Raw genomic sequence first — 25438 nt, 5'->3', positions numbered from 1 at the left:
GATGGTGCTCTTGGGGTCATAGGCAGCATTCCTCCTCCTCCAAACATGGTGAGTTGAGTTAATGCCAAAGAGCTTGATTTTGGTCTCATCTGACCACAACATTTTCAACGAGTCCTCCTCTGTATCATTCAGATGTTCAGTGGCAAACGTCAGACGGGCCTGGACATGTGCTTTCTTGAGCAGAGGGACCTTGCGAGCACTGCAGGATTTCAATCCATGTCAGCGTAGTGTGTTACCAATTGTTTTCTTGGTGACTGTAGTCTCAGCTGCCTAGAGATCATTGACTAGATCCTCACGTGTAGTTCTGGGATGATTCCTCACTGTTCTCATGATCATTGACACTCCATGAGGGGAGATCTTGCATGGTGCACCAGACCTAGGGAGAATGACAGTTGTTTTGTGTTTCTCCCATTTGCGAATGATTGCACCAACTGTTGTCACCTTCTCACCAAGCTGCTTGGCGATAGTTTGGTAGTCCAGTCCAGCCTTGTGTAGGTCTACAATCTTGTCCGTGACATCCTTGGACAGCTCGTTGGTCTTTGCCATGGTGGAGAGTTTGGAATCTGATTGTTTGATTGCTCCTGTGGACAGGTGTCTTTTATACAGGTAACAAAATGACATTAGCAGCACTCCCTTTCAGAGACTGCTTCTAATCTCAGCTTGTTACCTGTGTGAAAGACACCTGGTAGCCAGAAATCCTGCTGAATGATAGGGGATCAAATACTTATTTCCTTCATACAATACACCTACCATTCGATTTTTAGACTGATCATTTCTTTGTGAGTAGGCAAACATTCAAAATCAGCAGGGGATCAAATACTTATTTCCTTCACTGTATATATATACACGTGGGGCGTTCAAGTCAAACCATGACTTTTCATTTTACAGATATAAAAAGGAATGCTAGCGTGGCAGTACTACACGCAGTAGTAAGTGGCAAGTGTGTCCTATTACTGATAGGCAGCGCACATATTGCGGGCCAGTCTAGAGACCTTTAACCAAGATGGAAGACAACAGTGTTAGTGCGTGCATGGTGTGGTGATGAAGTTTCTTTTGAACAAAGGTGTAGAACCCACGGATAGCTACAGAAGATTTCAAGCACAGTACCATGATGTGACGCTCAGCCACAGTAAGACACTGCGTCTGCAGGTAAAGTGATGGCAAGTGTTTTCTGGGATGAACGTGACATTATTATGTGGAATTTCTACCACGTTGTCACTAAGGACGTCCTGTTTCTCCAGGACAACGCACAAGCTCATACTGCTCATTGCACGCCATGCACGTTACAGAAACTCAGCTGGGAGGTTTTGCCACATCCCCCTTACAACCCTGGAACTTGCTTCAAGCGATTTCCACCTGTTTGGACTCCTAAAGGAGTTCCTCTGAGGTCAGCATTTCAGCACTGATGACAAAGTGAAGCAGGCTCTCCTAGGATGGTTCAGGCATACTGACAAATCTTTTCATGCCGAAGCTTTCCAGGCATTCGTTAAATGCTGGGCTAAGTGTATAAATGCAGCAGGGTAGTATGTCAAAAACTAAATGCCGTTTCCACAGCTTGAAATTTTTTTATTTTTTTATATAAACTCAAAAGTCCCAGTTTGACTTGGGTGCCCCTTGTATTTTCCCTTTAACATATTAGCTTGTTTGGTGCCATGCCAATGCAAGACCTGTAAACCAGCATAGTTAATGATCTGCAGACTGAATCCAGGACATGAAAAGATGAATATATGTGAAGGTTTGTTTAATGGGACGTCTATCTGTTGAGAGCTGACATAAACCAAGGTAAGGCTTACACTGTTCATTCACCACCCACTAACATAGTACTATCTATTTATTTAAGGGAAATCATGCTTCTGAAAATACTATAGTATCATATGTGACTTTAGATTTTCTGCATAAAAGGCTATAAGCCTATGAGTATAAATTTGTTTTCTAATTTGGGATAAGAAGTAGGAAATTTTATGTGGCAGAGCAGGACCTAAGGCCCCATGAACACGGGACACTTTTGAACAATGGAAACTGACTGCTGGAAAACATAAGTTTAAAAAATGTCTGTTTAGCCACGTTTGCATAACACGTTTATGTACGTTTATGTGCGTTTTGCGTTTAGAAGTGTTTTTTACAGATAAGCGCAGGAGATCCTCCCAAATGCCCAGAATGCACTGAAAAGTGGTAAATTATTAACTATTTCAGACTGTTTCAGAGAAATACAAAGGGTAGAAGCAGAGACAGCAGTAGGTGTTGAGATTAACTTAGGTGTGAGTTGCTCATTAACATTTCTTTTGTTTCCAAGGGTGGGAAAGGTGTCTGGTAGAGTAAGTCATTAAGGCCACCTGGCAGGGGGTGTTCATGAGGAATTTGAGGTGTGAATGGTCATTAACATATCTTTTGTACCAAGGGTGGGAGAGGTGTGAATTGGTCATTACAATGTGTGACAAGCTTGGTAGGAACATCCTGTTCTCAGTGTTTTGTTCATCTGAATACCTTGAAAACGCTTTGCATGCATTTTTCATGATGAACAAGGTTCTGGACGAGTTAAAAAAAAATGTTCAAACGCTTATAAACGCGATTTTCCGCGTTTAGCCACATTTACAAGCATTTTGCATTTGAAACGCTGATAAAATCAACTGCAGAACGCAAGCTTTCTGTGTTCAAAAAAACGACTGTAAACTCAAATGCTTGTAAACGACTGTAAACGAAGATGTGTACATGGACACATAGGAAAGCATTAGGGTAAGTTCAGGGGCTGCTGAAAAACACTGAACAGCTCCTAAACATGAGTTTATCATCTGCAGTGTATATTAGCCCTAAGACAGAGTGGAAGACCAAACCTGCCCATTAACATTTGGAGGAAGCACAGCAAAATAAAAAAAGATGTTCAGTGAGGGGTAGCATACTGGTCTGTGTATCCCAATGATAGGAAAGTGGTGCTATTGATTTTACAAATACTTAGGTTTAATGTATATATTAACACTGGCATAGTAAGTAATTATAACTATCAAATAAGAAGTCGTTAATGAACATCACTCACACACTTTGTGTGGACAAGGAAGGATTTTATTAGGAGGGGATTTAACCCTATTCAATACTTTGTACCATTACTGTGTTCTAGTCTAAAGGTCTGTATTCACTAATCTCACTCTAAACCTTCTAAGACTAGCAGTCTGCGGCAGCAGTGCCTGAGATCTTACATAGGAGATATACAGTTATGAGGCTGTAGAAACAGGAGTGCCTAGGCACACCCACATATTAGTAATACTGCTATTTTTTTGGAGGATTTCCAGACAAAAGATACATTTCAGCATACTACTTACAACTAACCTTTCCCCGCCAACTAATTGATGCTTGGCATACAAAAGAACTACTTAATTGCCCCTTGTACTAACCCTAGTCACAGTCTGATGACATTCTGGGCATGAGTCTTCTCTCTTCCGTGTAAAAAAGGACAGGTCCTTCTTCAAGTGTACCTGTTACTGGCTGCATGACATGGACACATCCTATTGGCTGTCTAGCAGTGGTGTTCTCTCAGGATCCAGAAGAGGAGTCTCTGTGGTGATCTCAGCATAAAGGAGCTGTTTGGAATAAGGCAATGAGGATAAATCTGTAGCTCTGGATTACTATTCCCATAAAATGGTGTCAGTGAGGGACATGGATGGAGAATGTTGGTAAGTAAAACTTGCTTTTCAAGGTTAGAAAAAAACCTTTACTATAACGGCTGTCATCTGTTCACTTTATCATTTGGCAGAGGGAAGAGAATGGACTAGGCATGTACAGAGCCAGTGCTAGACTATTTTGCACCCTTGCAAGACTAGCTACTTATGCCCCCACCAAAAAAAAAAAAACATTTTTAAAAACAGAAAATATTAAATCAGCAAAACATGAAACTGCTACATTTCTTTTAATTTACAAAAATAAATGCCATAAGATGCCACCAGCACCAATATTAAAGACAAAATCAGTGTGACGGACAGTATTTGTGGCTGGCAGTGGCAGGGTGACAGTTGCAGTGAGTGGAGGATGATGGATTCACACTCTGACAGATCCCAGGCTGGAATTCCCCAGGTAAAGGGGGGAGATAAAATGCTGTGACATCTCCGCCTCTGCTGATGAATGGGCTAGAACTCCACAGTGATCAGCAGCGGCCAGCCAGTTTGCAGTAAGAGACTGAGTCTGAGAGGAATCCTGGAAGGAGTAGCAGCTCAGCTACTACACTGGCCCCAGACACCCAGCATCTTCCTCTGTGCTTTCTTCTTCCCCTCTGCTGCCCCTCCCCTCAGCTGAAGGATCATTCATGACGTGGCGGCATCCCACTGTGCTGTTCCCAGGCGCCCCTAGGTAACAGTGCGCCCTAGGTGGCAGCCTAGTTTGCCTAGTGGAAGCACCACCACAGTCCTGGGCATGTATCTGCAGGTGTTTTTTTCCCTCTTTTGGGGGGTTAGTGGACCTCAGGCTTTGATTCACATGGATCTACATCACTGGACATGATTTACAGTGGGCATACTTTGTGGTACCTCTTACTCATTCACATGGGTGGGGAGCGTAGTATCTGGGAGCCACCATACTGTTAAAAAGGATTTTGATAACGTCCCCTGCCTGTAGACCCCCATGACCACTGGGCCATGATTATGGGGAAGAGAATCTTGTTCTCTTCACCCCCTGACAAAGTATCCCCCCATGTTGAGGGCACATGGCCTGGTATGATTCAGGAGAGGAGGTGTGTGTTTTTTGGTGGGGTCCTCCTTAAAATGTATACCAAACCTGAAGGATCCAGGTATGAGTTGTAGGTAAACCCCTATTAAACTACCCCTCAGCTTCTATATTTAGTAAATATACCAGACCTTATCATAGATGAGTGTCTGATATAGATGTAAATGGCCCCCCCCTCACACACACACAAACAAGTTGGGGGTTCCCCCATAATTCAGAGACCCTTCATGTCTGGCATAGAATTTAAGTGAGATGCCACCAAAAACGAAAAGTGTGAGGTCCCCCACAAACTGTATACCGGACCCCTCTAGTCTGCTGTGGACTATAAAGGAGAATCCCATGCAAAAGTGTGTGGTTTCCTCTCTCCTGAACCATGCCAAGCCATATGCCTTCAACATGGGGGGGCACCTTGCCGGGGCAAGCATCTTGTCCTAGTGTTGATGAGGACGAGGGCTGTTTCACCACAACACTAGCCCAGTGGTTGTAGGCATTTTCAGATTAAGGGGTGTATTGAAATTTGGAAAACAAAATCCCACAATGTACATCCACAATGCCAGATGCTCACCTGAAAAAAAAACCAGACTGTCATCAGAAATTTAAGGGACGGGGATAGTGGTGTTACAATTGCCCAGATATGGCCATATTTAGGCAATGATGTAACCCCTCTGATCCCAAACCATTTGCTTACGTGTCCAGGGATACCTAGCCATATACATTGATAAGCCTGGGTGATATCAGTGATTGGTAAGGATGTGGCAGGTGCAAGCTCCCTGCTGCTTCCTTAGCAACCATTGACAACCGGAAGCTGCCACACTTGTCCAAGCTGAACGCCCTAAACCAAGCCGAATAGCCACTGTTGGGTCCAAACACAACGTTTTTTGGTATGACTGGATATGAAAAAAATAATAAATGGGTTTATCTCTGAAAACAAGCCATGGAGATGAATTTAAGTAAAATTACAGGCTCACCCCTTTGAAACTGTCATTTCATGTAGCTTTTTATACACATTAATCTATGCTTGAGGAAAGCTACAGATCCAAGCTTTGATTTCATAATTCTAAATACAGCCGTTTTATAATTGTCAGTTCATAAACTATGCATACAAGTCAGTATAACAAGTTGACAAAATAAGAATGTGGGGCTGATAGAGTTCCCAGTGCTGTGTATATATTAATGTACTTAGATACAAAAATCCAAAATTGTCCTATGCTTTGTGTGTGCCTTTCACTTCTCTTGTATTGCAGACTCCTTCAGAAATCATGTTGCTCCCTCTGGTGGCTTTATTGGTGATGATCATTATCCTGTACAGATTGCACAGACTGGGCTTGATTCTGGACAATCTTTCAGATAAATTTGTACTCATAACTGGATGTGATTCTGGTTTTGGGAAACAGCTAGCAAGCCAGCTGGACAGACGGGGAATGAGAGTTTTGGCCACTTGTCTAACTCAGAAAGGAGCTGAAGATCTGAAGAAGGAGACATCTAGCCGACTGCAAACAGTTATCCTGGATATTTCTAACGCTCGGTGTGTCAGCTCTGTTGCTACATGGGTTTCTGATGTTGTTGGCGACAATGGTCAGTTTGTTATCACTTTAAAGAGAGGTTTAGGAATACAAAAAACCAAACACACATACTCACATTGGTGGGTGCAGAACTGGTCATTTGCGTCTGTCCCTACAACCTCTAACACCAGGAAAGGAGCCATCAAAGACTACCGATCGCTCAGTTCTTGGTCTTCAGTGAGCAGACAGTTTTCAGAATGCCTAGGTGTGAATACAGCCTTATTTATTGAAAGGCAGGATAGTGGGAGACTACTTTGTAACTAGTGTTTGTGACCTTCTTCTCCCGCTGTATATCATGTGCCATGTTCTAACAACAAGCACTCAAAGTTTACTGTTAGCTTTGTTGTCTGTATACAGGGGTGTGACCAGTTGTAAATTATAGCTTTGGTCCAAGCTTTTATTATTCATTGACCTTTTACAAGTTTATTCGGATCATACATAAAGGTCAATGTAGACCGGCATTTCCTGATTCAAGACACAGGAAGTGTGAATACCTATTGTGTATGATTTCTAAATTATTTTAAAGCAGAAATGTAAATCCTAACTAAATTATATTTTGTTTGCTAAAGAATTATGTATCAAACAATTGCTTTTTTTTCAGATACTTGTTTTAATTTTCTTTTCATACTTTGTTGCTATCTAAGGGGCTGCTGATTTCCTGAAGCATCTTTGCAGACATTTCCTGTCTATGCGCATGCACGCCAGTGATGACTACATAAATCTATATTGGACCATCCACTTGTCTCCATTATAATTAATAGGGTTGTCCACAGAAAGTGCCTGAATAAGAACCTTCATGGCAGAGTCGCCAAGTATTACTGATATGAAAGCTGCAGATTTAAAAGTATTGGAAATTACTTTTGAATGTAGATCAGTATGTTAAAGCTTGTGTGACATAATGTTTGAGTCGCTAACCCAATCTACCAATACAACCTTTGTACTTCAAAGGGAGCATTAACTAAGAGGAATACAAAGGCTTCCTTTGCTTTCCACCTGATCAAAATAATCAAAAGACTTGAAAAGGTAAAATTCACCTAAGTTGGCCATATATGTGTAGATTTCTCTTGTTCAGCTCCCTTCGAAATGAATGAGATAAATCTATCCATTCCTCCATCCATGTGATTATTTGGAGTCGGGGACCACACTGGCCTGGTTGAGTTATTTAGAATTTTTTTTTTCATGATTCCGTGGGTAAATGGTGGTATTTAAAAAAAAAAAGGTTATGACCTCCTGCGCTTAAATGGGGAAAAAACACTAACAAGAAGCTGCTGTCACCTAACCTGACTTCACTAGGTACAATGCAATAGCTCAAAAAAATGGTGAAGCGCTAGCAGTATATCACAGATAAACATAAACATAAAATGAACATAAACACAGCAAAATCGTAAAATACATAAAAATGAATAAAGTGACAATTCAATGTGCTGATCCAATCGGATCTAATAAAGTGCTGTTGATAGTGAACAGGTAAAACCTGTACTCATACAAGTGAACCCTTTTCCGAAATGGAAAAAATCAACAAACCAGCCACCCCTTGTCCACATGGGGGACTGATGGTATATAATCAAGTGACCCCTCTGGGGTGAAAACACAGCAAAAGTGACCAAAAATAGTAGAAAATTTAATCACTCCCAAAGATTAATAATAAATGAACATGCAAACATAAAAATGTCCAGAAAGCACTATATATCAAATCGCACAAGTGCTGGTAATAAATGTGGATATCCAAAATGCAGAATGGCTGCAGATCAACAACTATGTGCTTGTGATAGGTGATCTTCAAACCGGGTGACAGGAATCCTAAATGGCAGAAATGCCCCCTCACCTCCAAGCAGCGACCACAAGGGCCAGCTCACCTTATGAATCTCACCACAAAGCCTCATCCAGACCAAGATGTTGAATGGGGTCCTTTGTCACTAGCAATCTCAGGTCACACTCCCCACAGAGCCATACCGTCAACGACATAAGCACAGAACATCCTCCATTGTGTAAAACCGTTTATTAATCATCAAATAGTAAGCTAAAATTGCCCACTCACATGCAGAAATAGATAAAAATGCATTGCCACCACTTAATATAGGTGTACTGCATGGATCCTATAATAGAGCCCAAAATGGCGTCCAACCGGAAGTGCTTCTCCGGAACTGACGTACCGACGCTTTGCATCATGACCACGTGACTTCCTCAGGGTATTGACATCTTGGTCTGGACGTGGCTTCGTGGTGAGATTCACTTGTATAGTACAGGTTTTACCTGTTCACTATCAACAGAACTTTATTAGATCCGATTGGATCAGCACATTGAATTGTCACTTTATTCATTTTTATGTATTTTACGATTTTGCTGTGTTTATGCTCATTTTATGTTTATCTTTATCCGTGATATACTGCTAGCGCTTCACCATTATTTTTAAATGGTGGTATTTGCCTCCTATTAGAGGTATGTGTTTACTGGCACGACTGTAATGTTGGTTTAGTGATAGAAGTATTCAGATGGAGAGAGAGGAGTTTCCAGTGTCCAGAATAATGCCACATTTGAAGGTTACAATCTTTTATTAAAGATAATGGATATACAAGTTGACTGCCCCTTCTTCAGGGATTTAGGTGCAAGTGAATGGAAGTGGGTAGACTCTGCAGAAGTGCCTGAGTTTCTTGTGGGAACAAATGTTGACATTGACTGGTACAATGAAAGTGAGTCCTTCATCCATGTGAAACAGCAGAAGAATCCCTGCTACCAGCTATTGTATTCAGCAGCGACTACTCCAGCCACTACTGAATACCCAGACAGTGCTTGCATCTGATTGGATGGTCAGCTGAAAATTTTACAACCAGCTCCTTTGACCAAAGTTAATTGCAAGACTAACTTTTGTCAAATGTAGAGGTGCCAAAGGGCCACCCACAGCTCAAATTTCAGTTGATTCCTGCTGAATTCGAGCCATGGCCACCTTTACTGTAATCCTCATATATATACCCCTGGACTCTGGGGAGCTGGGTTATTATAACCCACCACTAGATCTTACATATATCCCCTTTTGCCTGATGTACAGATGTACAATATTTTAAGTGATTTTACTACATTCCTAATATTTATGCCTTTTTTTTTTCCTTTTCAGGTCTGTGGGGGTTAGTGAATAATGCAGGAACAGGGATGCCTGGTGCACCTAATGAATGGTTGACAAAAGGAGACTTTGAAAGAGTTCTTAATGTGAATCTGGTGGGCCCTATCGATGTAACCCTTAGGCTCTTGCCATTAATCAGGAAATCCAAAGGGCGCATTGTTAACATGTCCAGTATAGTGGGAAGGGTGACTATCTGTGGAGGAGGATATTGCATTTCTAAATTTGGAGTTGAAGCATTTTCAGACAGTCTGAGGTGAGAGAGATTATTATTACAATAAACCTTAGCCCAAGGGTCTTTCCTGTAACATGTGTGGCGTGTTTAAAATATTTATGTCTTAGGTCTTTTCATTTACTTGTGAAATACATTCCAATCCCAATGCGGAGAATAACACGCTTATACTTGACTTACCTAATATGGAACATTTTTTTCTATCTTCATGTATGTATCTCTCTTTTTCTGTAAGTGCTGTGGTTTCCAGTTATCAGATGAGTGAAAGATTGTTTCACATTGGGTTCTGTGGCTTACTGCACTTTTTGAATCTCTTTTTACGGAGTCAGAAATACTGTACATGTCTGTCCAATATATATTGAATAACAGACAAATCTGATGTATAAAATATAAGTGCAGAATAAGTTAATAGTGGATGTCCACATTTCTTGATAACCGAAATTAGGGTTTTACTACATATCAGCATGTATAATCTCCTGCATCTATTATCCCAACAGTGACCTTTAAAGGTAACTCCACTTTCATGGGAAAAAAAATTATATAGCTTATACAATTGCTACACAAGCCATATTGTAATTAAATATTATTAAAAATTACCTTTTCTTTTCAATCAGCAGTGTTGTAATTTTCTTTAAAATGTAATGAAATATGGTAACCCGTAGGCATTCTGTACACGTTTGGTGTACGGAATGCCCCCAGAAATGTAATTTCCTGCTTTTGTGATTGGCTCATTGATTTTCCCAGAAGTCTGCACTAAGATACAAGTCAGATTTTAGGCAACCTCTGCAACAACAAGAAAATATTTTGATGAGATATTCCCAAAGGAATAATAGCTTCTAAGGGGGTGCTGACATGTCAACTCTCCTTCTTAGAACACTGTAAGTACATCAATTAATTAATAATTAAAAAGTCGCTTCCATTCACATTCACTCTGCACATAAACAAACAAAAAGCTTTTTCTTCAGAGCAGAAACAAGTAGAAATATGCAGCAAAGTTTGTTAAAATCCATGCAATGTACATAGGTCACCCAGAGGGGAGTTGATCTTTAAGCTAATCTCTTGCTACTGACCCATTTGTTGTGCAGTCATCTAGTTTTAAGTTTGTTTGCAGGCTAGCTGGTAAGTATGATGGAAAAGGTTTGTGTCTTTGTGATGTGTGTTGTCCTTCAATTTGCACCTTACTGCAAAGGCTGGGGTGGGTGCCATTTTTTTGTATAGCTTGTTCGTTGATTTGGTGTGGGGACACATTTGATGTCTTCAGCTGCTGTGCTCTTGCTGGGTGTCCAATGTGTCCTGTGCCTTTAAGGATAAGTGGGCTCCCTCCAGGCAAACCTGCCCTTAATTTATCCACTGCTATACAGTATATGCTACAACTGAGAGACTCTCAAAACTATAGCATTAGGACCGCAGTATGTAGAGGAACCTTGACTGCTGCTTCCACAGATATTGTATTTGCAAATGCGTACAATGGAACCTTCTGTTTTACTGTGATTTGTTGGACAGGGTCAATTTGTTTCTTTTGCAGGCTAGCTGATAAATGTGCTGGGAAATTCACCTTGAATCATCTTGTTTTAAGTGGGGCTATGGAGATTGTCAACAAGTGGTTAAGTCATTCAATAACAAGTCATTCAATTACTTGCTGGTCTTGGCTCAGTCTAAGAGCAATATCACATGAGCAATTCTTTTACTGGCAAACACTTACCATCAACAAGACCAATTGCCATCTCTTATGGCATCACTCCCTCACTGGTTAGACCAGCAAGGTGTCATTCCATCATTTCTTCTTGTCTAGTTGGATGAGCAGAGTGTCATTCCATCATTTCTTCTTGTCTAGTTGGGTGAGCAGAGTGTCATTCCATCATTTCTCCTTGTCTAGTTGGACCAGCAAGGTGTCGTTCCATCATTTCTCCTTGTTTAGTTGGACCAGCAAGGTGTCATTCCATCACTGGCCATCCCAGCAAGTTGTCTTCTCCCTCACTGCCCAGACCAAAAAGGTGTCATTATATTATTGCTTCATCACTAGTGAACAGGTGATGAAGCCAGCAAGAGAGTGACTTGAATTAGGGAATGTGACTGCTGCACCTTGGTAATCTTTTTTGCTGATAATGTGTCGCCAGTTTGGCATCAACCATATATTTGTCTACCACTGATTAGCTATGACTATGAGTAGTACTATCTGAGATATAAAAGACTTGCTAATATCAATAAGATAATAGTCAACTATAAATGCAGAGTTTTTGTTTTTACATTTTAATTATAGATGAGCGAATCGAACTTGGCGAAGTGGAATTCGTTTTGAATATTAGGAAAATTTCGCGCCGAATCCGAAAAATATCATACTTCGGATGCGCGAATCGAAATTTTTCCTAAAATGGCGGCAACATGTGCGGCAACGGAGCGGGGATCTCTGGGAAGGCGCGCAGACAAGGCGCGCTGACCCATTATGCATTCATTCATGACATGTGATCGCATTAGCCAATCAGCAGCCAGCCAGCCAGCACTGTGTAATGGTCGAGCTATAAATTGCAGCCATTTTAGAATTCTGCATTAGCCTCCAGCCATTCAAGAGAGGCAGAGCTGTCTGTATTCAGGGAGAGAGTTAGGGCCACAGAATCGTTACTTAGGGACACAGAATCGTTACATAGGGACACAGAACCGTTACTTAGGGCCACAGAACCGTTACTTAGGGCCACAGAAACGTTACTTAGGGACACAGAACCATTACTTAGGGCCACAGAATCGTTAATTAGGGACACAGAACCGTTACTTAGGGACACAGAATCGTTACTTAGGGCCACAGAACCGTTACTTAGGGCCACAAAAACGATACTTAGGGACACAGAACCATTACTTAGGGCCACAGAACCGTTACTTAGAGCCACAGAACCGTTACTTAGGGCCACAGAACCGTTACTTAGGGACACAGAACCGTTACTTAGGGACACAGAATTGTTACTTAGGGACACAGAACCGTTACTTAGGGCCACAGAACCGTTACTTAGGGACACAGAACCGTTACTTAGGGACACAGAATTGTTACTTAGGGACACAGAATTGTTACTTAGGGACACAGAATTGTTACTTAGGGCCACAGAACCGTTACTTAGGGCCACAGAACCGTTACTTAGGGACACAGAATTGTTACTTAGGGACACAGAATTGTTACTCAGGGACAGACACAGAATTGTTACTGAGGGACACAGAATTGTTACTCAGGGACACAGAATTGTTACTCAGGGACACAGAATTGTTACTGAGGGACACAGAATTGTTACTGAGGGACAGACACAGAATTGTTACTGAGGGACACAGAATTGTTATTGAGGGACACAGAATTGTTACTGAGGGACACAGAATTGTTACTCAGGGACACAGAATTGTTACTCAGGGACACAGAATTGTTACTGAGGGACAGACACAGAATTGTTACTGAGGGACACAGAATTGTTACTGAGGGACACAGAATTGTTATTGAGGGACACAGAATTGTTACTCAGGGACACAGAATTGTTACTCAGGGACACAGAATTGTTACTCAGGGACAGACACAGAATTGTTACTGAGGGACACAGAATTGTTACTGAGGGACACAGAATTGTTACTCAGGGACGGACACAGAATTGTTACTCAGGGACAGACACAGAATTCTTACTGAGGGACAGACACATAATTGTTACTGAGGGACACAGAATTGTTACTGAGGGAAACAGAATTGTTACTGAGGGACACAGAATTGTTACTGAGGGACACAGAATTGTTACTCAGGGACAGACACAGAATTGTTACTGAGGGACACAGAATTGTTACTGAGGGACACAGAATTGTTACTCAGGGACAGACACAGAATTGTTACTCAGGGACAGACACAGAATTGTTACTCAGGGACAGACACAGAATTGTTACTGAGGGACACAGAATTGTTACTGAGGGACACAGAATTGTTACTGAGGGACACAGAATTGTTACTGAGGGACACAGAATTGTTACTCAGGGACACAGAATTGTTACTCAGGGACAGACACAGAATTGTTACTCAGGGACACAGAATTGTTACTGAGGGACAGACACAGAATTGTTACTGAGGGACACAGAATTGTTACTGAGGGACACAGAATTGTTACTCAGGGACACAGAATTGTTACTCAGGGACACAGAATTGTTACTGAGGGACACAGAATTGTTACTGAGGGACAGACACAGAATTGTTACTGAGGGACACAGAATTGTTACTGAGGGACACAGAATTGTTATTGAGGGACACAGAATTGTTACTCAGGGACACAGAATTGTTACTCAGGGACAGACACAGAATTGTTACTGAGGGACACAGAATTGTTACTGAGGGACACAGAATTGTTACTCAGGGACAGACACAGAATTGTTACTGAGGGACAGACACAGAATTGTTACTGAGGGACAGACACAGAATTGTTACTGAGGGACACAGAATTGTTACTGAGGGACACAGAATTGTTACTCAGGGACAGACACAGAATTGTTACTCAGGGACAGACACAGAATTGTTACTCAGGGACAGACACAGAATTGTTACTGAGGGACACAGAATTGTTACTGAGGGACACAGAATTGTTACTCAGGGACAGACACAGAATTGTTACTCAGGGACAGACACAGAATTGTTACTCAGGGACAGACACAGAATTGTTACTCAGGGACAGACACAGAATTGTTACTGAGGGACACAGAATTGTTACTCAGGGTCACAGAATTGTTACTCAGGGACACAGAATTGTTACTCAGGGACAGACACAGAATTGTTACTCAGGGACACAGAATTGTTACTGAGGGACACAGAATTGTTACTCAGGGACACAGAATTGTTACTCAGGGACACAGAATTGTTACTCAGGGACACTGAATTGTTACTCAGGGACACAGAATTGTTACTCAGGGAGAGACACAGAATTGTTACTGAGGGACACAGAATTGTTACTCAGGGACACAGAATTGTTACTCAGGGACAGACACAGAATTGTTACTCAGGGACAGACACAGAATTGTTACTGAGGGACACAGAATTGTTACTCAGGGACACAGAATTGTTACTCAGGGACAGACACAGAATTGTTACTGAGGGACACAGAATTGTTACTGAGGGACACAGAATTGTTACTCAGGGACACAGAATTGTTACTGAGGGACACAGAATTGTTACTCAGGGACACAGAATTGTTACTCAGCGACAGACACAGAATTGTTACTGAGGGACACAGAATTGTTACTGAGGGACACAGAATTGTTACTCAGGGACAGACACAGAATTGTTACTCAGGGACAGACACAGAATTGTTACTGAGGGACACAGAATTGTTACTGAGGGACACAGAATTGTTACTGAGGGACACAGAATTGTTACTCAGGGACACAGAATTTTTACTCAGGGAAAGACACAGAATTGTTACTGAGGGACACAGAATTGTTACTGAGGGACACAGAATTGTTACTCAGGGACACAGAATTGTTACTCAGGGACAGACACAGAATTGTTACTGAGGGACACAGAATTGTTACTCAGGGACACAGAATTGTTACTCAGGGACACAGAATCGTTTAATTAAAGAGTATGTCAGACAACACGCAGAGGAGTGGCAGAGGAGGCAATGTTTTAGGAGCGAGCAGACGTGGCAGCAGAGGAAGGGGTGGAGGCAGCACTAGTCGCAGCCAGAGGCCAGTGCTCCCGGTGTCATCCAGCGGTCGTGTCTCCACCGACAACCCTGCCGTCATCGATTGGTTGGCTCGGTCGTCTTCCTCTTCCCAGGTCACCTCTGACACCTACAGCCAACGGTCGGTGGGTACGTCAGACACAACCGTTAGTTGGCATGGCCCGGGAGCAAGCCCACTGAAATCACGTGTCCTCTACCTGCCCCTGTCCTTTGGTGTTCCCTCACCAAGCGAAGTATCGCATGCTGTGGGCTCAGCCCCACTGTACAGTGAGGAAGAGCTAACAGAGGGCGGTCAGGAACGGGGGGAGACATCCGCCTCTTCAGCAGCCAGGCGAAGAAGTACTGGCGAGGAGAGTGGCTCAGTAGCCGGTCTAGAGACAGGTCTGTCTCCTGACCCACACGCAGCCGAGGGGGCTAGTAGTGAGGCGGAGACCCTAATTGATGATGATGAGGCTGATCGCACTTGGCAGCCTCGTCGTCATCAGGCTATTGCTTCCGCATCATCAGGAGAAGAGGGTGGCAGCTTGGCAGCGAGCAAAACAGTCGGTGGGTTGCCCAGGAGGCAGCAGGGTCGCAGCAGTGTCAGTGGAGGCAAACGGCCATGGAGTAGAGCACCAGCTCCACTGCAGCCTACCACCACGGCCAGTAGTGGTGCCGGTGTGCACGGAGGAAGTAGCAGTCAGCCAGTGAGGAGTATCGGGGGCAAAGTTTCCTACTCGGCGGTGTGGCAATTTTTCGTCAAGCCGCCCGAGGAAGTATACGTAGCCGTATGTCGACTATGTGGCCAGAAAGTCAAGCGTGGCCAGGGGGCCCATGTTGGGACTACAGCGTTGCAGCAGCATATGCAGCGTCGCCATTTGGTGGCCTGGGAAAACCGTGATAAAGATACGGCGGTTCTGCCTGCCCCAGCCCCCGCTCCATCACCCGCTCCGTTACTTGCTCCGTCACCCGACGTCAATCGCCCTCTATCAGCCAGTCAAGGCTCCAACACCTCTGCTGAGGGGAGTTGTCGCTCGTTGGCATCTTCCGCTCGTTCAGATGCTCCTTCTCCTGCTACTCCTCTTCACGGATTCCGTCAGCAGTCTTTCTTGGAATCCGTTTCCAAGAGACAACAGTTTGCGAGCACACACCCGACGGTGCAAAAGCTGAACGTCCTCCTGTCCAAGTTGCTGGTGCTGCAGTCCCTCCCTTTCCAAGTGGTGGACTCAGCACCTTTCCGAGAAATGATGGCTTGTGCAGCGCCGCGGTGGAGAGTGCCAAGCCGGCATTTCTTCACCAAAAAGGCAGTGCCAGCCCTGCATTCACATGTAGAAGAGATGGTGGGCCAGTCTTTGAGCATGTCGGTCTCTGCCAAAGTGCACGGCAGCGCCGACGTGTGGAGCTGTAACTACGGTCAGGGACAGTACATGTCATTTACGGCCCACTGGGTGAACGTGGTGCCGGCACAGCCGCACCAGCAACTTGGACAGGTCACGCCGCTTTTGCCTCCACGTTTGCACATCCTTGGTCCACAAAAGATGTCCGCCTCTACCACCTCTTCTTCCGCCGTGTCCTCAGCCGCCACCCCCGTGCCAAGTCCCATTACCCGACCGGCATATCACATGTGCAGGGCGCAACGGTGTTACGCTGTGCTGCACCTGGTATGCCTTGGTGAACGTAGTCACACAGGGGAGGAACTTCTGAGTGTAATGAACAGAGAAATCGACAGATGGCTGTCTCCGCGCAAACTGAAAATCGGAACCATGTTGACCGACAACGGAAAGAACATGGTGTCTGCTCTGCGTCAAGGAAGGTTGTGCCATGCGCCATGCATGGCTCACGTATTCAATCTGGTTGTCAAGCGGTTCCTAAAATCCACCATCCCACTGCAAGACATCCTTAAAATGTCATGTAAACTTTGCATGCATTTCAGCCATTCCTACACCGCAAAGCACACCCTCCTTGAGCTGCAGAACGGAATTGCACAGCATCGCCTGATCTGCGACGTTGCAACAAGGTGGAATTCAACCCTACACATGTTAGACCGCCTTTACGAACAGCGAAAGGCCATCACCGATTTCCTGATGTTACAAGCGGATAAAGGTACTCCCCTGTGTAACTTTGATGTCAGCCATTGGCAGCTCATGCGTGACACCTGCCGCTTGCTGAGGCCCTTTGAGGAGGCCACGCTATTCGTGAGTCGGCAGGACTATGGGATGAACGACCTCATTCCTCTGTTGCACGTCCTGGAACAAATGCTGTTAAAAATGGCTGGTCAGGGTGCGGTAGACGTGGCGCACAGATCTCAATGCCACATGACCCCTGTGGGGGCAGGACAGGAAGAAGAGGAGGAGGTAGAGGAGGACATTTGTGCCCAGGAATTATTGAGTGAAATGGGTAGTTTTTCCACTCAGCGGACAGGAGTGGAGGAGCAGGAGCATCTGGTAGAGGAGGAGGAGGAGGAGGAGACAGAGGACCCAGACGCACCGTGGCAGTATGCTGTGGAGATGGAGGCAGGGAGTCCCTCGCATTCCTTGGCACAAATGGCCCATAGCATGCTCGGTTGCTTGCGTAGCGACAGCCGAATAATAACCATCAGACAGAGGGATGACTTTTGGCTGTCCACATTGTTGGACCCTCGCTACCGTTCAAAAATGGTGGCCTTTTTCACACCTGCTGAGAGGGAGGCCAAAATAACGTACTATAAAAACCACCTATGTAGTCAGTTGGTCTCTGCCTTTCTGCGCCAACGTCCATCCTCAGACACTGTGGGCCCTGTGCGCTCGCGTTCCGCTGCCATGGCAGCAGGGGAGGGGTGGGGTGGTAGGAGCAGTGGCAGCTCCACCAGCAGCGGCTGCCTCAGTCTGCAGTCGATGATGAGTAGCTTTCTTCACCAGCGCAGTGAGGAAACTACTAACCAGCCGCAGCAGCAGCAGCATCAGGTGGACCTGGAGCAGGACCTCAAACAACAGGCTTGGGCCTACTTGGACAGCACCCTGCCAACCGAGGTAGACAATCCCCTTGACTACTGGGCAACGAAACTTGACCTTTGGCCCCAACTAGCTGAATTTGCCCTTGAAAGGCTGTCATGCCCGGCCAGTAGCGTGGCATTGGAGCGCGTGTTTAGTGCGGCAGGAGGTATTGTAACTCCGCGGAGGACACGACTGTCCACCCAAAGTGTGGAGAGACTCACGTTTGTGAAAATGAATCAGGCGTGGATTAGTCTGGATTTCAAACCACCAGTTCCTGACACAACTGACTAAATCCGCCATGAATCATGCCCCAAACATGTGCCACTTTCAGGTCTCCTCACACTGCTGGTGCTGTCCATTTTGTCATAGGGTGCTGGCAGATTACGGGCCTCCCATTGCTGCTGCCAGGCCCGTAATCTGCCATGGGCCCCTGTACCGCCTCCTCATGCTGCTGCCAGGTCCAGAGTGTGTCATGGGTCCCTGTACGGCCTCCCATTGCTGCTGTCTCCATCGCCACACTCTGCCATGTGCCACTTTCAGGTCTCCTCACACTGCTGGTGTGTTCCATTTTGTCATAGGGTGCTGGCAGATTACGGGCCTCCCATTGCTGCTGCCAGGCCTGTAATCTGATATGGGCCCCTGTACCGCCTCCTCATGCTGCTGCCAGGTCCACAGTGTCTCATGGGTCCCTGTACGGCCTCCCATTGCTGCTGTCTCCATCGCCACACTCTGCCATGTGCCACTTTCAGGTCTCCTCACACTGCTGGTGTGTTCCATTTTGTCATAGGGTGCTGGCAGATTACGGGCCTCCCATTGCTGCTGCCAGGCCCGTAATCTGCCATGGGCCCCTGTACCGCCTCCTCATGCTGCTGCCAGGTCCAGAGTGTCTCATGGGTCCCTGTACGGCCTCCCATTGCTGCTGTCTCCATCGCCACACTCTGCCATGTGCCACTTTCAGGTCTCCTCACACTGCTGGTGTGTTCCATTTTGTCATAGGGTGCTGGCAGATTACGGGCCTCCCATTGCTGCTGCCAGGCCTGTAATCTGCCATGGGCCCCCGTACCGCCTCCTCATGCTGCTGCCAGGTCCAGAGTCTCTCATGGGTCCCTGTACGGCCTCCCATTGCTGCTGTCTCCATCGCCACACTCTGCCATGTGCCACTTTCAGGTCTCACACTGCTGGTGTGTTCCATTTTGTCATAGGGTGCTGGCAGATTACGGGCCTCCCATTGCTGCTGCCAGGCCCGTAATCTGCCATGGGCCCCTGTACCGCCTCCTCATGCTGCTGCCAGGTCCAGAGTCTCTCATGGGTCCCTGTACGGCCTCCCATTGCTGCTGTCTCCATCGCCACACTCTGCCATGTGCCACTTTCAGGTCTCCTCACACTGCTGGTGTGTTCCATTTTGTCATAGGGTGCTGGCAGATTACGGGCCTCCCATTGCTGCTGCCAGGCCTGTAATCTGCCATGGGCCCCTGTACCGCCTCCTCATGCTGCTGCCAGGTCCACAGTGTCTCATGGGTCCCTGTACGGCCTCCCATTGCTGCTGTCTCCATCGCCACACTCTGCCATGTGCCACTTTCAGGTCTCCTCACACTGCTGGTGTGTTCCATTTTGTCATAGGGTGCTGGCAGATTACGGGCCTCCTATTGCTGCTGCCAGGCCCGTAATCTGCCATGGGCCCCCGTACCGCCTCCTCATGCTGCTGCCAGGTCCAGAGTCTCTCATGGGTCCCTGTACGGCCTCCCATTGCTGCTGTCTCCATCGCCACACTCTGCCATGTGCCACTTTCAGGTCTCCTCACACTGCTGGTGTGTTCCATTTTGTCATAGGGTGCTGGCAGATTACGGGCCTCCCATTGCTGCTGCCAGGCCTGTAATCTGCCATGGGCCCCTGTACCGCCTCCTCATGCTGCTGCCAGGTCCACAGTGTCTCATGGGTCCCTGTACGGCCTCCCATTGCTGCTGTCTCCATCGCCACACTCTGCCATGTGCCACTTTCAGGTCTCCTCACACTGCTGGTGTGTTCCATTTTGTCATAGGGTGCTGGCAGATTACGGGCCTCCTATTGCTGCTGCCAGGCCCGTAATCTGCCATGGGCCCCCGTACCGCCTCCTCATGCTGCTGCCAGGTCCAGAGTCTCTCATGGGTCCCTGTACGGCCTCCCATTGCTGCTGTCTCCATCGCCACACTCTGCCATGTGCCACTTTCAGGTCTCCTCACACTGCTGGTGTGTTCCATTTTGTCATAGGGTGCTGGCAGATTACGGGCCTCCCATTGCTGCTGCCAGGCCTGTAATCTGCCATGGGCCCCCGTACCGCCTCCTCATGCTGCTGCCAGGTCCAGAGTCTCTCATGGGTCCCTGTACGGCCTCCCATTGCTGCTGTCTCCATCGCCACACTCTGCCATGTGCCACTTTCAGGTCTCCTCACACTGCTGGTGTGTTCCATTTTGTCATAGGGTGCTGGCAGATTACGGGCCTCCCATTGCTGCTGCCAGGCCTTTAATCTGCCATGGGCCCCTGTACCGCCTCCTCATGCTGCTGCCAGGTCCAGAGTGTCTCATGGGTCCCTGTACGGCCTCCCATTGCTGCTGTCTCCATCTCCACACTCTGCCATGTGCCACTTTCAGGTCTCCTCACACTGCTGGTGTGTTCCATTTTGTCATAGGGTGCTGGCAGATTACGGGCCTCCCATTGCTGCTGCCAGGCCCGTAATCTGCCATGGGCCCCTGTACCGCCTCCTCATGCTGCTGCCAGGTCCACAGTGTCTCATGGGTCCCTGTACGGCCTCCCATTGCTGCTGTCTCCATCGCCACACTCTGCCATGTGCCACTTTCAGGTCTCCTCACACTGCTGGTGTGTTCCATTTTGTCATAGGGTGCTGGCAGATTACGGGCCTCCCATTGCTGCTGCCAGGCCTGTAATCTGCCATGGGCCCCTGTACCGCCTCCTCATGCTGCTGCCAGGTCCACAGTGTCTCATGGGTCCCTGTACGGCCTCCCATTGCTGCTGTCTCCATCGCCACACTCTGCCATGTGCCACTTTCAGGTCTCCTCACACTGCTGGTGTGTTCCATTTTGTCATAGGGTGCTGGCAGATTACGAGCCTCCCATTGCTGCTGCCAGGCCCGTAATCTGCCATGGGCCCCAGTACCGCCTCCTCATGCTGCTGCCAGGTCCAGAGTCTCTCATGGGTCCCTGTACGGCCTCCCATTGCTGCTGTCTCCATCGCCACACTCTGCCATGTGCCACTTTCAGGTCTCCTCACACTGCTGGTGTGTTCCATTTTGTCATAGGGTGCTGGCAGATTACGGGCCTCCCATTGCTGCTGCCAGGCCTGTAATCTGCCATGGGCCCCTGTACCGCCTCCTCATGCTGCTGCCAGGTCCACAGTGTCTCATGGGTCCCTGTACGGTCTCCCATTGCTGCTGTCTCCATCGCCACACTCTGCCATGTGCCACTTTCAGGTCTCCTCACACTGCTGGTGTGTTCCATTTTTTCATAGGGTGCTGGCAGATTACGGGCCTCCCATTGCTGCTGCCAGGCCCGTAATCTGCCATGGGCCCCCGTACCGACTCCTCATGCTGTGACGTTGCAACAAGGTGGAATTCAACCCTACATATGTTAGACCGCCTTTACGAACAGCGAAAGGCCATCACAGATTTCCTGATGTTACAAGCGGATAAAGGTACTCCCCTGTGTAACTTCGATGTCAGCCATTGGCAGCTCATGCGTGACACCTGCCGCTTGCTGAGGCCCTTTGAGGAGGCCACGCTATTCGTGAGTCGGCAGGACTATGGGATGAACGACGTCATTCCTCTGTTGCACGTCCTGGAACAAATGCTGTTAACAATGGCTGGTCAGGGTGCGGTAGACGTGGCGCACAGATCTCAACGCCACATGACCCCTGTGGGGGCAGGACAGGAAGAAGAGGAGGAGGTAGAGGAGGACATTGGTGCTCAGGAATTATTGAGTGAAATGGGTGGTTTTTCCACTCAGCGGACAAGAGTGGAGGAGCAGGAGCATCTGGTAGAGGAGGAGGAGACAGAGGACCCAGACGCACCGTGGCAGTATGCTGTGGAGATGGAGGCAGGGTGTCCCTCGCATTCCTTGGCACAAATGACCCATAGCATGCTCGGTTGCTTGCGTAGCGACAGCCGAATAATAACCATCAGACAGGGGGATGACTTTTGGCTGTCCACCTTGTTGGACCCTCGCTACCGTTCAAAAATGGTGGCCTTTTTCACACCTGCTGAGAGGGAGGCCAAAATAACGTACTATAAAAACCACCTATGTAGTCAGTTGGTCTCTGCCTTTCTGCGCCAACGTCCATCCTCAGACACTGTGGGCCCTGTGCGCTCGCATTCCGCTGCCATGGCAGCAGGGGAGGGGTGGGGTGGTAGGAGCAGTGGCAGCTCCACCAGCAGCGGCTGCCTCAGTCTGCAGTCGATGATGAGTAGCTTTCTTCACCAGCGCAGTGAGGAAACTACTAACCAGCCGCAGCAGCAGCAGCATCAGGTGGACCTGGAGCAGGACCTCAAACAACAGGCTTGGGCCTACTTGGACAGCACCCTGCCAACCGAGGTAGACAATCCCCTTGACTACTGGGCAACGAAACTTGACCTTTGGCCCCAACTAGCTGAATTTGCCCTTGAAAGGCTGTCATGCCCGGCCAGTAGCGTGGCATCGGAGCGCGTGTTTAGTGCGGCAGGAGGTATTGTAACTCCGCGGAGGACACGACTGTCCACCCAAAGTGTGGAGAGACTCACGTTTGTGAAAATGAATCAGGCGTGGATTAGTCTGGATTTCAAACCACCAGTTCCTGACTCAACTGACTAAATCCGCCATGAATCATGCCCCAAACATGTGCCACTTTCAGGTCTCCTCACACTGCTGGTGTGTTCCATTTTTTGTCATAGGGTGCTGGCAGATTACGGACCTCCCATTGCTGCTGCCAGGCCCGTAATCTGCCATGGGCCCCTGTACCGCCTCCTCATGCTGCTGCCAGGTCCAGAGTCTCTCATGGGTCCCTGTACGGCCTCCCATTGCTGCTGTCTCCATCGCTACACTCTGCCATGTGCCACTTTCAGGTCTCCTCACACTGCTGGTGGGTTCCATTTTTGTCATAGGGTGCTGTATGGCCTCCCATTGCTGCTGCCTCCACCGCCACACTGTGGCTCCACACTCTGGTTTTGGCCCCGTGACTGCCCAAATGAGTGAAGTGTGCGGTGATTCTAAGATCGGCGGCACTCATCTGCATGTCATACTGACTGACAGTATTATTTCTCTTCCCCAGCAGACTCCAAGGGCATTTAAATTAAAGGTACAGTGTTCTGCACTAATATAAAGGCTCTCTGAAGCCTAGAAACACCCTTTTATAAGTTAAATTCGCAGCGAATATATTCGTATCGAATCGAATTTATTCCTCGAATTCGCCGAATTAGCCAAATCGAATTTTTGAATACTTCGCTCATCTCTAATTTTAATATGAATAAGGAAAAAATGAAATAATTCAATAAACCGTTCACTGACCCCAAAAAAGTTACTTATAATCTAATTTTAATAAAACTTCTCATAATTTTGCGTAATCCCCAGCGGATAAATTGAACAAGGCTTTTAACCGCTTACCCACTGCTGTATAGCAGATATATTGCTACAGGGCGGCATGGGTGCGCAAAATCACGTAAAAATACATGATTTTGCATTTCCGTGTAGGGGGCACGTGCAAACCCTACCTGCGCCACCATTCGCAGCAACAGATGTCAATCACCGGGTCCCGGCCGGTGATTACCCGCCGACGCCTGGTGTTTACCGACAATCACCGATGGGGAGGAAGACTGTTTTGTTTACAAACAGTCTTCCTCCCTATCAGCTTAGGCACACTGCTCTAGATAGCTGTGCACAGCACAGCCATCCAGATCAGTGTGCTTACAGTGAAGCACACATCCCCCACCCCCTAGTGTCAGTGCTGTTTTTTTAGCACTGATCACTGTATTGGTGTCACTGGGGATGTCAGTGACACCAAGTTAGTCCCCCCCCCCGTGTCAGAATGCCTGCCGCAGTCCTGCTAAAAGTTGTTGATCGCCGCCATTACTAGTAGGAAGAAAAAATCTCTATACCGCCATTTGTAAATGCTATAATTTTCACATAAACCAATTAATTTACACGTATTCTGATTTTTTTTTAGCAAAGACATGTAGCACAATACATTTTGGCCTAAATTTATGACGACATTTGTTTTTCTACATTATTTTACTGGACATGTTTAATAGCAAAAAGTATAATATATTGTTTTTTTTTTCTCAAAATTGTCATTTTTTTTTGCTTATAGCGCAAAAAATAAATCAAATATGACCAAAAGCAAGCTCAATTTGTGGAAAAAAAGGACGTAAATTTCATCTGGGTGCGGCATTGCATGACTGCGCAATTGTCAGTTAAAGTAACGCAGAACCGTAATGAAAAAAATGGCCTGGTCAGGAAGGGGGGTAAATGCTATGGAGGGCAAGTGGTTAAAGTGCTTCTTGCTGGACCTGTACATTCTTGTCCCTCCAATATACAATCTATAAATATGCTAGGAAATGTGAATAGAATAGAGATTAAGGACCACAGTGCGGGTGTTATACCGGTAATCTTGTTATGTCATTCATATTTATGATTGAGCCATGTTTCTTTTATCTTTGTATATACTGACAGGCGTGAGATAAAACCCTTTGGAGTAAAAGTTTCCATTATAGAACCTGGCTATTTTAAGACTGGACTGAATGATATGCAGTACATGAAAAACATTCTGAGCAATATTTGGAAAAACCTCCAACCAGAAGTCCGTTATAGCTATGGAGAGAAATATTTCAAACGTTGTAAGTTATATAGCTTTATATTCAAAGCGCTCACCATCCTGTCAATTTAGAATTCAATTTATCGACAGACATTGGTCATGATGGAAAAATGATAGCTGTCATTACTGACAGCTGAAAATGATAGTTGTCTGGTTTTAATACTGACATTCTTCAACTCTCAGAGTGATTTACTGAGCCAGAATGTGTTTGCAGAGAAGGCTTGTCTGTGACTCTTGATCAGTATAGTTGTTCCATATCTTTAATTTAGAAGTTAAAAAAAGCCAAGGTTCAGTATAGAAGCTAGATAACTAGCATTTTCAGAAAAAGATCAGGACTGGCAGCTGTCTTGTATCAC

At 46.4% G+C, this 25438-nt stretch overlaps 1 protein-coding gene across 1 annotated transcript in view; it reads left to right on the top strand.

Moving 5' to 3' along the window:
* The first annotated feature begins 5862 nt into the window (after nt 1–5862).
* The window catches only part of LOC149473378 (retinol dehydrogenase 16-like), a 32888-nt gene continuing 13312 nt past the window's right edge, over nt 5863–25438 (top strand). Inside the window, exons 1-3 of the mRNA XM_089681010.1 lie at nt 5863–6282; nt 9382–9640; nt 24941–25104. Coding sequence (XP_089537136.1) covers nt 5967–6282; nt 9382–9640; nt 24941–25104 — 739 coding nt within the window. The 5' untranslated portion in view covers nt 5863–5966. The remainder of the gene's footprint in view (nt 6283–9381; nt 9641–24940; nt 25105–25438) is intronic.

The sequence above is a fragment of the Staurois parvus genome, unplaced genomic scaffold (genome assembly GCF_062004578.1).
Source record: "Staurois parvus isolate SC_StPar_1 unplaced genomic scaffold, SC_StPar_1.0 ptg000017l, whole genome shotgun sequence".
Classification (NCBI taxonomy): Eukaryota; Metazoa; Chordata; class Amphibia; order Anura; family Ranidae; genus Staurois; species Staurois parvus.
Note: the sequence above shows the minus strand (reverse complement) of the source record. Positions and strands in the feature narration are given on the sequence as shown.